Source organism: Salminus brasiliensis, chromosome 3 (assembly GCF_030463535.1).
Source record: "Salminus brasiliensis chromosome 3, fSalBra1.hap2, whole genome shotgun sequence".
NCBI classification, from domain to species: domain Eukaryota; kingdom Metazoa; phylum Chordata; class Actinopteri; order Characiformes; family Bryconidae; genus Salminus; species Salminus brasiliensis.
The window spans coordinates 44,371,622-44,387,657 of NC_132880.1; the positions used below are offsets into that span (position 1 = coordinate 44,371,622).

The window sequence follows — 16,036 nt, forward strand, 5'->3', positions numbered from 1 at the left end:
GGCCAATGTAGTGTTAGGAGTCTTGCCCAAGGACTCTTATTGGTGTAGCGCAGCATACGGTCACCCAGATTGGGAATCGAACCCCAGTCTCCCACAGGCAGGTAGTGGGGTTATCTGTTGCGCCACACCAACCACCAACCATGAAAGACCCCCCAGTAGGCAAGGCACCGGCGACAAAGTGAATTACCACTATATACACAAAATAAATAACAGAAGTAAAAAAGCAATAATATTATTTACAGGTTATTTACTGATAATTGCAAATGACTCTTAATTGCACATGTGTGTGTGTGTGTGTGGGGGGGGGGGTACGTTTGCACAATGTACAACATTTTTACATTGAGGGGTCTCTATTCCCTGAACATGTGTGTGTAGTTAAGTGTGTGTAAGTGTGTATGGGGTCCGCTGGGAGCAGTGCTGGTTGTGGAGTCTGACGGCATATAAGGGAGTAGTTATAGGGTTTGATACTCCTTCCTTAGGGGGCAGTGGTGGCTCAGCGGTTAGAGCGCTGGGATATCGATAACAGGGTTGTGGGTTCGATTCCCGGGCTCGGCAAGCTGCCACTGTTGGGCCCTTGAGCAAGGCCCTTTACCCTCTCTGCTCCCCGGGCGCTGGAGTTGGCTGCCCACCGCTCTGGGTGTGTGTACTCACTGCCCCTAACACGTGTGTGTGTGTGAGTGTGTGTTCACTACCAGATGGGTTAAATGCGGAGGACACATTTCGCTGTACAGTCCACACTGTACAGTGACGAATACGTGCACCTTTACCTTTATCCTTAATGTGTGACACTATGGTTTATCTGTGAATAACTCAGTAATTATACTGTTCATATGTGCAGTTTATTTAACTCTAATTTATAAACATGTTCATATTTAATTCTTACTTTTTTTGTTTTACACTTTATTTTATAGATTGTTTATAAAAATATTACACAAACGGTTGCAACTGTAACAACTGCAATTTCCCTCCTGGGATCAATAAAGTATTTCTAATTCTGAAAAATCAAATCTAATCAAGTTTATTGTCACATCACATTAAACAGCTGAGCTGAGTACAAATTTAATATTTAAGTATTTAAATATTAATTTATACTATACTATACATATACACACTATACATACTCTCTAATAATAAAATTGCATGGGTTTAAAGCTGTTTAAATGTACAGGTTTTATATAATATGAAATTATTTACATTATTATTATTTACAAAATAAATATAAGAAAAGACAACAATACTGGATGAGGTGTGAATTCAGGTGTAGTGGAAGTGGGGAGAAGTGTTTGTGGGTGCTGTGTGACTGTGCATAAGAGATCCAGTAGTAAGTGCAGGGTGCAGGGTGTGTTTGTGTGGGGTGGAGGTGTAATGATAGCTTGTGGACCATGGACGTTGGTTCAGCAGCCTAACTGTTTGAGGATAGAAGTTGTCTCTGAACCGACTGGTTCTGGTCTTCAAGCTTCTGTACCTCCTGCCGCTGGGCAGCTGTGAGAACAGGTAGTGTGGGTGGAGTCCTTAATGATCCACACTTCTTCTGTAATGTGTACATCTTCTAACGAAAGCATTCAGATACTTAATGTTGCACATATTACTGACACAGATGCTCAAAAGTGCACACACACACAGCTTTGTCTAGTCCCTGTAGAGAAATTTACTACAATTTACTAAGACTCTTACGTGCAGATAAACATGAGCCCCAGCACTGAGCTGTGGAGCAGTGGGACTGTGTTCTCTGGAGTGATGGATGGTGCTCCAGTCTTGAGTGAGTTAGGGAGTTAAGGATGAAGTGGAGTGTTGATCATGCTGACCTTACTTCTTGCAGAATGCAATCAAATCCTCACAGCAATGCCTTAGAATCTAGTAGAGCTTCCTTGCACAGTAAAGACAGTTACTTCTTTTGTTCTTTTCTAATACTCTTGACTATGGAAGAAACAATAAATGAGCAGGTGTCCCATTATTTTGGCCATATAGTGTATTTGGCTGATTTTTCAACTGGGGGCTAGTTTATCTGGGGGCTATTTTCATCTTAACCTTTTAAAAATAAAGCTAGCATTTATATAATTTATAATATAAATATATAATATAAATATAATATAGATATATTTTATAATATATATTTCAAACTCATAAAGAGGGCCGGCTCTGTCCTGGGGTGCTTCTTAGACCCAGTGCAGGTGGTGGGAGACATCCATGCTGGAAAACAGCTCCCACCCCATGCATGAGACTCTGGCAGCACTGGGCAGCTCCTTTAGTGACAGGCTGCTTCACCCCAAGTGTGTGAAGGAGCGGTATCGCAGGTCCTTACATACACACTCACTTAACTACACACACATGTTCAGGGAACAGAGGTCCCGCAATGTAAAAATACTATGTGCAATACCCCCCCCCCCCCCCCCCCCACAAGAGTCATTTGCAATAACCTGTAAATAATATTGCCATTGCTTTTTTAATTCTTATTTATATTGTGTATATAGTGCAAATTATTTATCTACATTTTTTGTCTTGCTATCCCTTTCTGCTGTAACACTGTAAATTTCCCCACTGTGGGACTAATAAAGGATTATCTTATCTTATCTTATCTCAAAAAATAATATGTAATATTTATGCCTGGATAATGTTTACATGCTTTGTGTTCTCCAGTGCTCGCTACTGATGGCCACTGATGGTCTTATGGCCATTTTGACTGAAAGACTAGTTTTGACTGAAAGACTAGAAGATTAGTTATAGGACGTGATCCACTTAACTTTAGTTAACAGTTATGTAGATATTGATGGTGAAGCTTATGTTGGTAATGACGTGTCACTTTTTTCATGAAACAGACCCTAGGTCATGGATTTTCTACAACTACTCAACAACTAGTATAAGATGAACTCATTTAAGTAATGTCAACATGTCATTATTTTATTATTTTTTCTAAAATATTGCCATAGCAGTAAAAATTATAATGATGCTGAATACATCTACTCCTTATTAAAAAGGAATTATTATCATTAAATTACTCCCAGACATTAAAATGTCAGAACATGCAAAAGTTGGATAAATATAAATGTGAATAATACATTCTGTTTTTTCTTATTTATTAAGATTACTTATAACATAATTAGTGACCAAATTATAGAAACACATGACTTAATAAAAGCAGATCTGCCATTAAAATGATGTATAATTAGTAAACATTCAACAGTGCACTGTATTTGACCCCACTGCTGTGAGCTGTGTACTGTGTACTAATGTTCGGTAAGGCCTCCTACTTTCACTTTGTCACATGGTGCGCTATAATGCTGGAAGTAGGTTTAGAAGAGGATTGAGGACCTAAATCAAATCGAATCGGGTGTGTTTAAACAGAAAACCACCAAACTATGTAGGAAACCAAGTCGCCAAGACTGCAGTTCCACCCCATTGCAGTAGAAGATGGGTAAAATCTGGCCACGAAGGCAAGGACATTCAAGCTGTGCCTTTCAAGTAATGGTTGATTGGTATTAACAAGCCTATAGAGGGCCTGGACTGCTGACACAAGGTAGGTTGGGTATTTAGATCCATGTTGTTGGTGCCAAATGTGTTCCTCAGCAGAAATCAAGATTAATCAGACCAGGCTATATTTTCTACTTCAGTCTTCTGAGCCCACTGCAGCCTCAGCTTTCTGTTCTTGGCTGATAGAAGTGCAACCTGACGTGGTCTTCTGCTGTTGTAGCTCGTCCACCTCAAGGTTGGACGTGCTGTGAATTCTGAGATGCTTTTCTGCTCTCCACAACTGTACTGAAAGGTGATGTGATGTTAGCTTTCTGGTAGCTCCAACCAGTCTGGTCATTCTGCCTGTTATTCTGAGTACACTTTAGAGACTATTGTGCTGAAGACCAGCTCAGACCACCCCCATATAATCAAACAAAATGATCCACAAAATTTATTCCTGCAACTCTTTATTTCATAACTTGCCGCACTCAGAAGAGCTTACGTCAGTGCAAACAATGCAAACAGGCTTTCCAATGGATACTTCTGTTACTTTGCATCATTTCTAGTATCACCATGTTGAATTTATCTCTGCACCAACACTTGAGCAAGTTCGAGGTTTTGCTTAAACATGTTCATCCAAGCTCCATTCTACCTCTCAGAGGGATGTAGCTCTATGTTCGATGGTCTTCTGCTTCCCTAATCCCTAATCAATGTAACGGCCCCTAAATGCTTCCATGGCTGACAGTAGGATTTTGTTAGGCAACAACTAGAAACTAGAAGCTGGTGGTGTATGAATCATTAGGCTATTTACAGAGGGATTTGCATCAGTATATAGTATGTATTCATGCGTGCATTTGAGTATCTGAGTGTGAGTGCGTGCGCATATATATCAAGGAGAGCATTTTGACCCTTTTGAAGACAGAATTCAACAAGTGAGTATAGCAGAGGTCTTCATATCATGACCTTGAATGCATTTTCCAGTTCTGGACTTTGTTACCTTCGGCGGGCGTGACACTAGCTGACCTATTCACTATCCCCTACATGAGAAGATCCAGATCACTATATAGTGCACTATGATAGGGGACAGGTAGTGAACCAAACAATGTGATGGATTATGGGAATTTCATGTCTATCTAGTGTACATTGTTTGTACACTATATATTACAGTGCATTGTGGGTGCATTGTTACAGAGCACTAAAAATTCAGCACCACGTTTTCAGACACCGCTACTCAAGGTAGTGCACTATATAGTGAATAGGGCACAGTACCGAACACAGCTACTATGTGGCCAATCGATCAATCGTTAACCTTAACGTCCAGCGAGAACAAAATCCAGGGCTGGAAAACCGCATTCAAGGTCTAGATTTGAAGACCTGTGGAGTATAGTAACAGAAAGAGTGACCCAACACTGAGAGTATATCCCTTAATAAGCATGAAAACTTGACATTTTACTGATGCTTATCTTTGCTAATACATTACATGATGAGAAAAACATCGCCTGGACATCTCTCTAAAACCGGCGCACCTGCTGCATCAACTGATTATCATGATTTTGCATCTTACAGTAACTCTCTCTAACTGAGACTGCAGTTAGAAAATTCACTTTTACATAAGTCAATATGTTAATAAATATATATCTAGTATCATCGAGTAAAAGTATCTAGGCATCGTAAGTTAGCCACTTTGGTGAAAACACCTCCGGACCTGTTCTGGAGCATCAATCTTGAGCATTGACTATCAAATGCCTACTTTCAAAGTCAGCATTCAAAATGCATAAATATTTCCTTTTCCAATGTAACGTTGCATTGTAATTTCTTACAAAGCAGAACAACACAATCAAACCTGTCCTCAAAAATAGTAACGTCAATATATGTGTATACTGCACTGTCCCACAAGGTCAATAAAACCTTTCAGATTATTTGAGGGACAACGTATGAAGTCCTTTTGTTGCTGCTGCTGCTGCTGCCGCTGCTTCTTTGGCTGGATAAGAAAAAAAGATATTACATTTAATTAATTATTAATTTAATTCATTTAAAAAACATTATTTATAACATTATAATAATCATGGGTCTTCATTCCAAAGCAAACCGGTTTGTTTAAGGGTGTTTTCACACATAAATGGGTTAAACGGTTCGTTTTCATCCTTGCTGCGGTTTGCTTGGGCAGGTTAACTCATTAACTTGATTCGAACCAAAGCAGGTAGAGACTTTTTCACACCTCTAGTTGGTTTGCTCTGGTGTGGTTGCTCTGGTTTGTAAACTTAAGAAGTTTGCTCTTGGTCTGATTTGGTTTCCCACAGTGAAAAATCCAAGCACACCAAAACACACAAATCACAACAAACCATGTGAGAGCATTGTCTTCGCTTATTGGTCAGACCTCTCTGGGACAGAAACAAGAAGGTAAATACAGAAAGAAGGTCCTTTCTGTGCAGTTTAACATGGAGCTACAGCAGAGATGCCATCTGTCCCCAACTGCTGCAACTGTAGTTAAATATCTGGGCAGTATACCAGGTTAACACCTGGCTATAGGAGCTGTTTAGCTCAAGCTTGAGGAGTACGCCTGATATTTGGTTCAGAGGCCACTTCCTCTCTTGTGTCTTGATGCCATTGTTTTAGTCTGCATTCAAATGAGATTACTGTATTCATACCTGCCCAAACAAATTGCACCAAGGGTGAAAACGAACCAGAGTCTGATTTAACCGGACGTCTTACAGTGAAGATGGGGAAAAAAGGCCCTACTTTACCTTTTCTTTCCTCGTCTTTTTTCCTTGCTGCCTCCTCACGTTGTTTTCGAATAATGGCAAGCCGAGCAAGGTCAGCTTTGGCTTGATCCGTCTTTCCTGCCAAATGCATCTTCATGTATCTTTCCTTTGCCTTCTGCTTCTCTATCTCCTCTCTGAGGTGTTAAGCAGACAGGTTTGTGTATAAAGACATACAATAAGATAATAACAGTAGATATTCATGCAAATAATATGTTGTTAAAATCATTGTTTCTCAGTCACTAATAATATTTTCTTTATTCAGCTGAACAGCACTGACCTCTCTCTTCTAGAGAGCTGCTTGGGTCCCTCCAGTTCAATCTCTGTTACTTTCTTTGCTTTCTGAGCGGCACGATTGGGGTTTTCAATTTCTATTAAACCCTCCACACCCTTTCTTCTCTGTCACAATGAAGGAAAATCATCAGAACATCAGAGAAGACAACTGGTACAAAAAGCATTTGAGACAACAATGGTTGTGCTGACACTTCCAAAACATACTGGGCCCAAGTTCTTAACTGTTGGAGAGAGCGTTCACTGTGATGCTCCTGCAACTCTCTGTGCTAAGATGCTTCAGGGACACCCAACCTTGTGTGAGGAGTACGATAAGGGAATAGATCATTCTAATCCCACAACAACAGTAGGAGTAGGCCTCTATCCTCTACGGTAGAGACGCACAACACTGAGCCAGCCCCTTTAACTTAAAAAGAGGCAGGTGCAATATTTAGTCTGAGCTGAAGCTTACTTGAGAGCCTTCTTCATCACTGTCCTCTGAACCTGATCCTGCAGGTTTGTCCTCTGTTTGGCTGTCGTCATTCACTGCTGCTCCTTCTTGCTCTTCTTCAGTCTGTACAAAAGGTTTAAATATATATATATGCGTGTGTTATAGAACTGCATGCCAGGTATATAGGAATTACATAAGCAATCCTCAATGGATACACTCTCCATACTAATTCTGCTAATGTAGGCTATGAAACGGTCAGCTACACAATGCCAGCCAGCATTACAATGGGTTTAAAGAGGGGAGAAAGCAAGGCCAGTTGTGCCCTCTTGGGTTCTGACTGCTGATGGCGAAGCAGCATGACCCAAAGCAGCATGACTCACAATTCTTGGGCCATAGTGTCAGAGTCTGCTGAGCCACTCGGAGCCCATAAAGCATGTTTTTAATACTGAAGCAGTTTAATTACAGTAGCACAAATTGTATATATATATTTATTTTTTAGGTATTTTCATCACATGCCTATTCAACGTAAGTTACTGGATGATCAATTATAACATAACTTACCTTCTTCCGTTCTTTTTCAGCTTTCATTTGAGCATCTATCTCTTCTGGACTTGTGTATGTTCTCATTCGCCCTTTATGTCCACCTTTCCTTCCTGAGGATAAAATATTTGGATCAAATCCATTTATATCACTTAGAGATGGCACTAGGGCAGGGTGACAGATTCTTAAAAACTACTACTGAATACAGTGGTTTTTATTCATCTTCTGCTCTTAATCTAATTAAAAACCCGTCTGATTACACTGTCTGTAATGAAACCTGACAACATCCTCCATATGCTTAGAAAAGCATACTGTGTATCATAATAACTCAATTTATCAGGATACGATTAAAATATCGTCATATTGCACCGCCATAGATACCAGGTATTGGTATCGGGCCTAGATTGGTTATCAGAGAGGGGAAATTAATGAATGTAATCTGATCCTTTAACAAAACAAATCTATCCTGAAACAACACACACTCACGGCATGTGATGCAATGTTAGCCGTGTATTTCTTGACCTGTGGTGATGGACTGTCAGAGTATTCTGAGCATGATTTAGGACTACTGTTAGATGCTCAGTTTGGGCAGAGCTTCCTTTTAAAGTAGCTCAGAAGTTTTGTTTAAATAAGAAATATTATATTAAGGAATTAAATAAAAAATAAGCAAATGAAATCTTTTATTGTCATGTCACACTAACAAAGGTGTGAAGGTAGCCCTTGCAGCGGGTAAATACAGTACTAACCTTTTGAACCTTTTTGAAGAACAAAGCTTGGTTCTAGGTTTCTTCTGGATGCCCCCCAATAACAGCCAGAACATGGATATGTTAACTCCATCACCAGCTCACCTGATTTACTATCATTAGGTACTTTATTTTTAATTTTACTGAACCAGATGTTGGATGAGAACTCTAAATAACACTAGACTCCAATGATGAGAGCTTTGGATATGTTCTAATGAACACAATGACGGATAAAAACACTACTTTTTGCATTAAATGTTACTTGTATTTATTCTAATAAAGGATAAAAAGGATAAAGGTGCACGTATTTGTCACTGTACAGTGTACACTGTACAGCGAAATGTGTCCTCCGCATTTAACCCATCTGGTAGTGAACACACACTCACACACACATGTGTTAGGGGCAGTGAGTACACACACACACCCAGAGCGGTGGGCAGCCAACTCCAGCGCCCGGGGAGCAGAGAGGGTAAAGGGCCTTGCTCAAGGGCCCAACAGTGGCAGCTTGCCGAGCCCGGGAATCGAACCCACAACCCTGTTATCGATATCCCGGCGCTCTATTATTGTTACTGAGCAAATAAACACTTAGACACTTTCTATTCTAATTTTTTTCTCACAGGTGTCTAAACAGTACAGGTTCACACCACTGCATATACACATATACATTATAATACAGACTATATACACTATTGCACATTTTCTCAGCTCTATATATACACACAATATATTCATATATAAGCAATGTAATAAAATAATATAATAATGTCATATAATAAGTACTAAAATATACAGCTTAGATATAAACATATAGATTAGACGTGACATCACAGCCCTTCTCCCTGCAGGCCAGATAAACGTCAATCACCCAGGCTGGTATTACAGGGTTATTAGGCAGCTGTGTAATGACTGCCCTGATGACAGTCGAAGTATAAGACATGTCTTACCTCCTTTAGGCATGCTGACGATAACACAGCCTCCAACACCCCAATTAAAGCCTGAATTCCCGATGTAAACAAGAGGAAAACCTGTCAAAGTAAAACTACCTCCAGCTCCAGCCTGCCAGCTAAGTTTAGCTGTCCTGCACTTATATGGCCGACTGTCGCTGCGAGGAGGGGTTGCCAGTTATTAAAATCTATATATAAAAATATTACAACAGTGGAGAACAAACGAGACCGAGTCTTACTTTTAAATACCCTTTAAAAAACAAAACAAAGATTATTAAAGCTAGAAATCAGGCAATCAGGCAGGCAGGCAGGCGGCCATGCCGTCGTCTGTGCTCTTCTATTAAGACAGGCGCTTTCAGGGACTCCTAACCTGATGCAATAGACCTTTGCAATCGTTGCTTATTTATTCGTGTTTTACACGTGGATTTACTGTGATAGTGTTTATTTACACGACGCCAGCTTCAGATAGAGGAAACGGGCATTTATTGGGGTGATCTGGTAGGATTGTATTGCGTGTATTTGGAGGCACCGTACAGCGAGCAGCGCTAGGTCCTTTCTCAGTGACGCAGTCTAAGAGGGACGGTGGGTTGAGTGTGCTGTGGTTTCTACAGAAAGAGGCTCTCTCTCTCCCTGTGTTTCATTTAGTGCTCATTTAAAACCATGCCCAAAGTGAAGAGGAGTAGAAAGCCTCCTCCGGACGGCTGGGAGCTGATTGAGCCCACTCTTGATGAGCTGGATCAGAAAATGAGAGAAGGTGTGTGCAGGTCGTCGCCACTATTTGTAGCCACCGAGCTAAAGCGGCTAGCTGCAGGCAGCACCTTCCGCCAGTGCCACTGAAATATCTCTAATTCTGCCTTTTAACCCCCAGCCGAAACCGAGCCTCATGAGGGTAAACGGAAGGTCGAGTCGCTGTGGCCGATTTTCAGACTTCACCACCAGCGCAGCCGCTACATCTTCGACCTCTTCTACAAAAGAAAGGCCATCAGCAGAGGTAAGCTCCGGGGTCAGCTCACTGATCAGGTTTCCCAGGGCCTCTCTGATCAATTGATTGGGTGTAAGTATATTTACATACACACATGAATTGTTGGAGGAGGTGGGTAGCTGGAGTAGCGCACCCCAGCTCCTCTCAGGCTGGTCCTTTGGGCCCTGCAGACACAACCTGAGGACTAACAGAAGACCCTGAAGACCCCTAAATCCCTCTCCTCTCTGTTGATGGATTATTTGTGTGTAAGAATACATTATGTACTCATAAACATGTTTATATGTGTATTCTGCTAGAATGACCATGCCTGAGACAGTCAGCATTTCTGTACTCAAGATTAGGGTAATACCCTTGGGGGGCTAGGCAGACCCTACTTGGGGTGAATCAGAGGTGAACTGATTGGGAAAAACCCAAAATTCTGCAGTAGTGTGATCGTCAGCACAAATGGCCTTGCAGGTGTTGGCACTCTTTTAAAAAATAAAAAAAGGTAAAGGTGCACGTATTTGTCACTGTACGGTGTGCACTGTACAGCGAAATGTGTCCTCTGCATTTAACCCATCTGGTAGTGAACACACACTCGCACACACACACATGTGTTAGGGGCAGTGAGTACACACACACACCCAGAGCGGTGGGCAGCCAACTCCAGCGCCCGGGGAGCAGAGAGGGTAAAGGGCCTTGCTCAAGGGCCCAACAGTGGCAGCTTGCCGAGCCCGGGAATCGAACCCACAACCCTGTTATCGATATCCCGGAGCTCTAACCGCTGAGCCACCACAAAGTCGTAAGAACGAAGGACATAAGCGAATACAAAAGTGACAGGGTTAAGGGGTAAGGGGCTTCCCATAGTAATATAAGCGGACCCAATCGTGAGATATTATGATAAAAAACAAAATATGCGTGGGGGTAGCCACAGCTAGATAAGGACAGTATATAAGGCCCAGGCAGAGCCATACGTTTTAGACTGCTTTGGGAGAGTGCTGGCTGTCTCAGGCTAACGCAATACATGTAGTGCCTTAGTCTTCACCTATTTTGGGTACTTTATACAGAAATAAAGGTTGCACTCTGCCTTTCTATTGACTACGGAGCTGGATTGTTTTATGCACCATTTCTAAATGCTTATTAGCTGATTGGGGGAATTTATAGAGAAAAAGAGCCGACACTGTACTGTACTTTTATCTGGTCATGGGTTTAGGCCAGTGTCTTCAAGGCCCTCCCAGATGACCCAGGTTTTCCTAAATCCCAGTGAAGTATGGGCTATCTGAAAACCACTGGCCTGAACCCACACCCAGATGAAAAGTGCTGTAACCTTTGTGAAGAAATGACGAGCATGAAAGTACTGAAGGTCTGGAGAGGAAATGCAAACGTACAGAATTGCATTGGCACTTCTTGGTACCGTCCAGTATCTGTCAGCACAAAAACCGAAGTGCTGTTCTTCTATTTTGGGTCTAAATAAATTATAACTTTCAGGTCAGAGGTGTGACAAATCACAAAGCGGTACAGATGCGTGTTGAAATTGAGTTTGGGAGTAAGGAAAAGTGAGAACTTACTTTTTAATGCATTTTAAAAAATAATTTCCAAACAGTCCAAAGCACTGAGTGAATGATGCAAATGAGATATATTTTTAGTAATGAGATATATTTTAGTAATGTCTAAAGCTTAGAGGTATCTTTGAATTATTAGTCTATTCTAACTAGCTAAGGCTTTTCTTGGGTAAATAGCAAAGCACTTTGTAAGTCGCTCTGGATAAGAGCGTCTGCTAAATGCCTTAAATGTAAATGTAATATATAATACACACACACACACACACACACACACATATATATATATATATATATATATATATATATATATATATATATATATATATATATATATATATACAGATACAGTAAATACAGATTAGTTTATTAAGTTACTACTTATATAAATTAGTCTATTATTATTACCACTGTTAAACTTTAACCATGTAGTAAAATGAACTTAATGAAAATTTAATAGACTTTATCTATCTATCTCTCTCTCTCTTTCCCTCCCTCTCTCTCCCTCCCCTCCCTTTCCCTCCCCTCCCTCCCTCTCTCTCTCTCTCTCTCCCTCCCTCTCTCTCTCTCTCCCTCTCTCTCTCTCTCGCTCTCTCTTTCTCTGTGAGTGTGTGACATATATATATATATATATATATATATATATATATATATATATATATATATATATATATATATATATATACATATATATATATATATATATATATATATATATATATACATGTATATATGAGTGAACTCTACATGACGACAGGGACATTGCAATTGCAAGCATTACATAATGAGTCATTTGATGTCCATCACAACACAATTGCTACAAATATTGCTGTAATTGAAAAGCAGTGTCATAGAGAGAGACCACATTTTGCCCTGCACTGCCACTGTAGTTCTGTGTACTTACAGACAAGCTGGAAAGTCTGCTTTAAACCTTCTCCATGTTTTATTACATTATAGGCTTCTTCTGCAATAAATCGGGTTCATTTTTATTACAAAATTCTTTACAAAATAACCCAGAATGACAGTCAAAGCAGGTGTGCAGACATTTGTGCTAATGTATTATTCAGTTGGTTGGATATGATAGGAGGGGCAACATCTGCCTATATAAGGTCCCACAGTTGACACTTCAAGTCAGGGCAAACTTCATGTAATGTAGTAAAATGTGCAGAAGGTGAGAGGGGTGTGCAGACTTTCCAGCTTGACTGCACTTGTTTGGTTAATAGATGCTGAAGTTAACGTGATTCTGCATTTGATCCCCAGAGCTGTACGATTACTGCATAAAAGAGGGATATGCCGACAAGAACCTCATAGCAAAGTGGAAGAAACAGGGCTACGAAAATCTCTGCTGCCTTCGTTGCATTCAGACACGCGACACCAACTTCGGAACAAACTGTATATGCAGAGTGCCTAAAGGCAAGCTCGAAGTGGTGAGTCGGCTCATTTAATGTTTTATTGTTTATCATTTTTTATTATTATAAACTGACATTCTTACGGTCGACAGCGACAGCAGTGACTTTCTGCCTGTTTAATAGGTTTATTATTTTTATTTCCAACAGGGTCGGATTATCGAGTGCACTCACTGTGGGTGCAGAGGGTGCTCCGGATGATCGAGGTCCTCCGTTTCCTTCTCTGGGATCTTGGGGCTCATTACATTTTGATTTGTTTGATTTTTAAAAGTCTGTCAGCGGACTTTCATTCCGGATTGTCTGTAAGTGAATGTGGAAATAGTCATTATTTGTGTATTTTGTGAAAATGTCCATTTTTATTCAGCTTTACATCACCATTCAAATGTGCTCTTTACTTTGTCATTTTGTAAAATAAAAAAACACTGTTGTAAATGATTGAGTTTTTTTCCCTATACACCTAAACATTTATTGTTTGACGCAATCTTCAAAACTGCCCTCTTCACTGTCCCCTACATGTGAAAATCCGGATCACTGTGTAGTGATCATTGTGTGTGTGACTGCAGAGTGCCAGCCTTCCTCAGAGAAGCTGTGAGCAAATCTTCAAACCAAACACCGCAATGAATCCTGGTTATTCCATATCTGCCGGGGTACAGTGTTTGTACACTATATAGTGCAGTGCATTGTGGGAGTGTTACAGTGCATGGTAAATGCTACAAAATGGCAAAACCCCACAGTAGTTCACTCTGTAGAGAATAGGACACGGATTCAGACAGTTAAGGTGTATTAAGAATGTTTTATATGGAGCTCTGAAAGCTGGCCTATAGTTTTTAACTAACTTAAACAACTTAACATATTTAAATATTAATACAATGGTTAGCGTTTCAAACAGGATTTGATATGAATTGGCAATAACTATTTTAGTGGATTATCTTTTACATTAAAGCAAATTATTTTGGAGAAGAATGACTTTACTGGGCATTAAGTGTTTATTTTCCCAGAACAACTCAAACTATTCAAATGCAATAAGTTGGGCTTTTATGACTTCATTAAACCAAGTACACAGTAAAGAAGCAGGTGGTGTACAGAAAGGTGGGCAAAAACACCCCCCTTCATGCGGCAAACTAGGGTTCGTTTCTCTGGCTGGACAAGTACACCACACTACACTGAAAGTTCAGTGGTCTATTGCGCTACCACTGTGGTCTGGAGATTGCAGTTATGAATCCCATAAGGCCATCCCAATTATGAATGCCACTTCGCCATCAGCAGCGGGAGTCCGGGTGAGCACAATTGGTTAGTGGATGAGCTTTTCTCAGAGTGTGTTGGTGGTCTGGCAAGGCCACGTTGGCAGCAGTTTTATAAAAGAGGCGAGGGGTTGGCCTCAAGTGCATCTGGAAGATGTAATACCCTCACAAAGTCGGGAGCACTGCTAGTGCCAGCGGGGGCTACAAAGAGGTTGTACCAAATTAGGAGGAAAAGTCACTGTATAAAAGCATCAGACATTTACCCTATGACAGGTCATCTGTTCAACACAGCAAGCTCCAAGCATTATTCAGGTAGAGTAAAATCAGGTATCACTACTCTTTTCTAAATTCTCATTATTAGCAGCCAATTATCGCTTGAATGCCACAGCCTGTCTGAGTATTGTTGCTGACCATGTTCATCCCTCATGGCCGCAACTTACCATCTTCTAATGGCTGCTTCGAGCATGATAATGCTAAAGTCATCTCAAATTAGTTTATTGAACGTGATAATGAAATCGGTGTTCTTCAGTGGCCTTCCCAGTAACCGGATCCAGTAGGAGGAGTCTAATAGGAACATCTCTGGGTTGTGGTAGAGCGGGACGTTCATGTCATGAAGAACTGCGGCTGTTTTGAGAGCAAAATGAGGCCCTAAGCAGTTTATCTATAATGTTCCTGAAACGTTGCTGTAGTTGAAAAGCAGTATCACAGAGAGGGACCCTATATTGTCCAGCACTGCCACTGTAGTTCTGTGTAATAACACATTAAAACCTTAACACATTAAAAGCCCCGTTTAAACCTTCTCCATGTTTCATTACATTACAGGCTGTGAGTGCACAGTATTCTGCAGATGTTGCCCCTGGTCAAATGACACATTTCGATGATTTTCTCAGTGTAACAAATCCTCTACAGTAAACAAATCTGAATATAATAATAATGTTCTGCACATTTTTGACTAGAATTCCTAGAAGAAAGAATAAATACGATTTATTATTTGAGTTTAACATATTAATTCAACTCAACATCCTTTATAAATGTCATAATTACCATCATTTACTTTTTTGTAAGATGTTAAATTACACAGTAAATAAGCAGTAATTATGCTATATACTGTACAGAAGATTTATTTACAACACTGCATTTGACCAGAAATACCCAAACCTTTGCATATTTGTTAAAAATACATTTTAAAATGGTTCATAAAAAACCATGAGCTGTAAAAGTACATTTACAATTTGGCAAATATAATCAATATATTAATAAATATGGCTCAGACTTTACTTTTGAATGATCTGTGCTGATGCCAAAATTAGGGAGACAACTTTTCTCAAACTTCCAAACCTTAATTGTTTTTATAAATAAAAATAAACATCATTTATAATGTTCATTTATAATGTTCATTTATAACGTCATTATTATATATATATAATCATTTATAAACATCATTTATAATGTTCATTTATAACTTCATTATATATATATAATCATTTATAAACATAATTTATAACGTCATTTTCTTGACCTCAGATCTAACAAGAACTGATTGCTTAGACATGAAAAAATAATTATTAAAACCTGATGTTATTTTTTATAATGTTATTTTGCAGCTACAATTTAAATTAGTACTAACAATATTAAATATATTTATTATTAATATTTATTAATATATTTATTATTTATTTACTGATAATTGTTTTGAATTGTATAATTCATTCATT

General features: G+C 39.7%; 2 protein-coding genes across 2 annotated transcripts; one reads left to right on the top strand and one right to left on the bottom strand.

Moving 5' to 3' along the window:
* Positions 1-3,897: 3,897 nt before the first annotated feature.
* Positions 3,898-9,481, bottom strand: pdap1b (pdgfa associated protein 1b). Its single transcript, XM_072676342.1, has 6 exons — positions 9,155-9,481; positions 7,489-7,580; positions 6,949-7,050; positions 6,487-6,605; positions 6,192-6,343; positions 3,898-5,428 (listed from the first exon to the last, which is right to left on the bottom strand). Exons 1-6 carry the CDS (start codon positions 9,165-9,167, stop codon positions 5,364-5,366), a joined length of 543 nt encoding a protein of 180 aa, XP_072532443.1. The 5' UTR covers positions 9,168-9,481; the 3' UTR covers positions 3,898-5,363.
* Positions 9,482-9,504: 23 nt separating this feature from the next.
* Positions 9,505-13,512, top strand: bud31 (BUD31 homolog). Its single transcript, XM_072676344.1, has 4 exons — positions 9,505-9,908; positions 10,023-10,145; positions 12,935-13,101; positions 13,231-13,512. Exons 1-4 carry the CDS (start codon positions 9,815-9,817, stop codon positions 13,279-13,281), a joined length of 435 nt encoding a protein of 144 aa, XP_072532445.1. The 5' UTR covers positions 9,505-9,814; the 3' UTR covers positions 13,282-13,512.
* Positions 13,513-16,036: the final 2,524 nt, after the last annotated feature.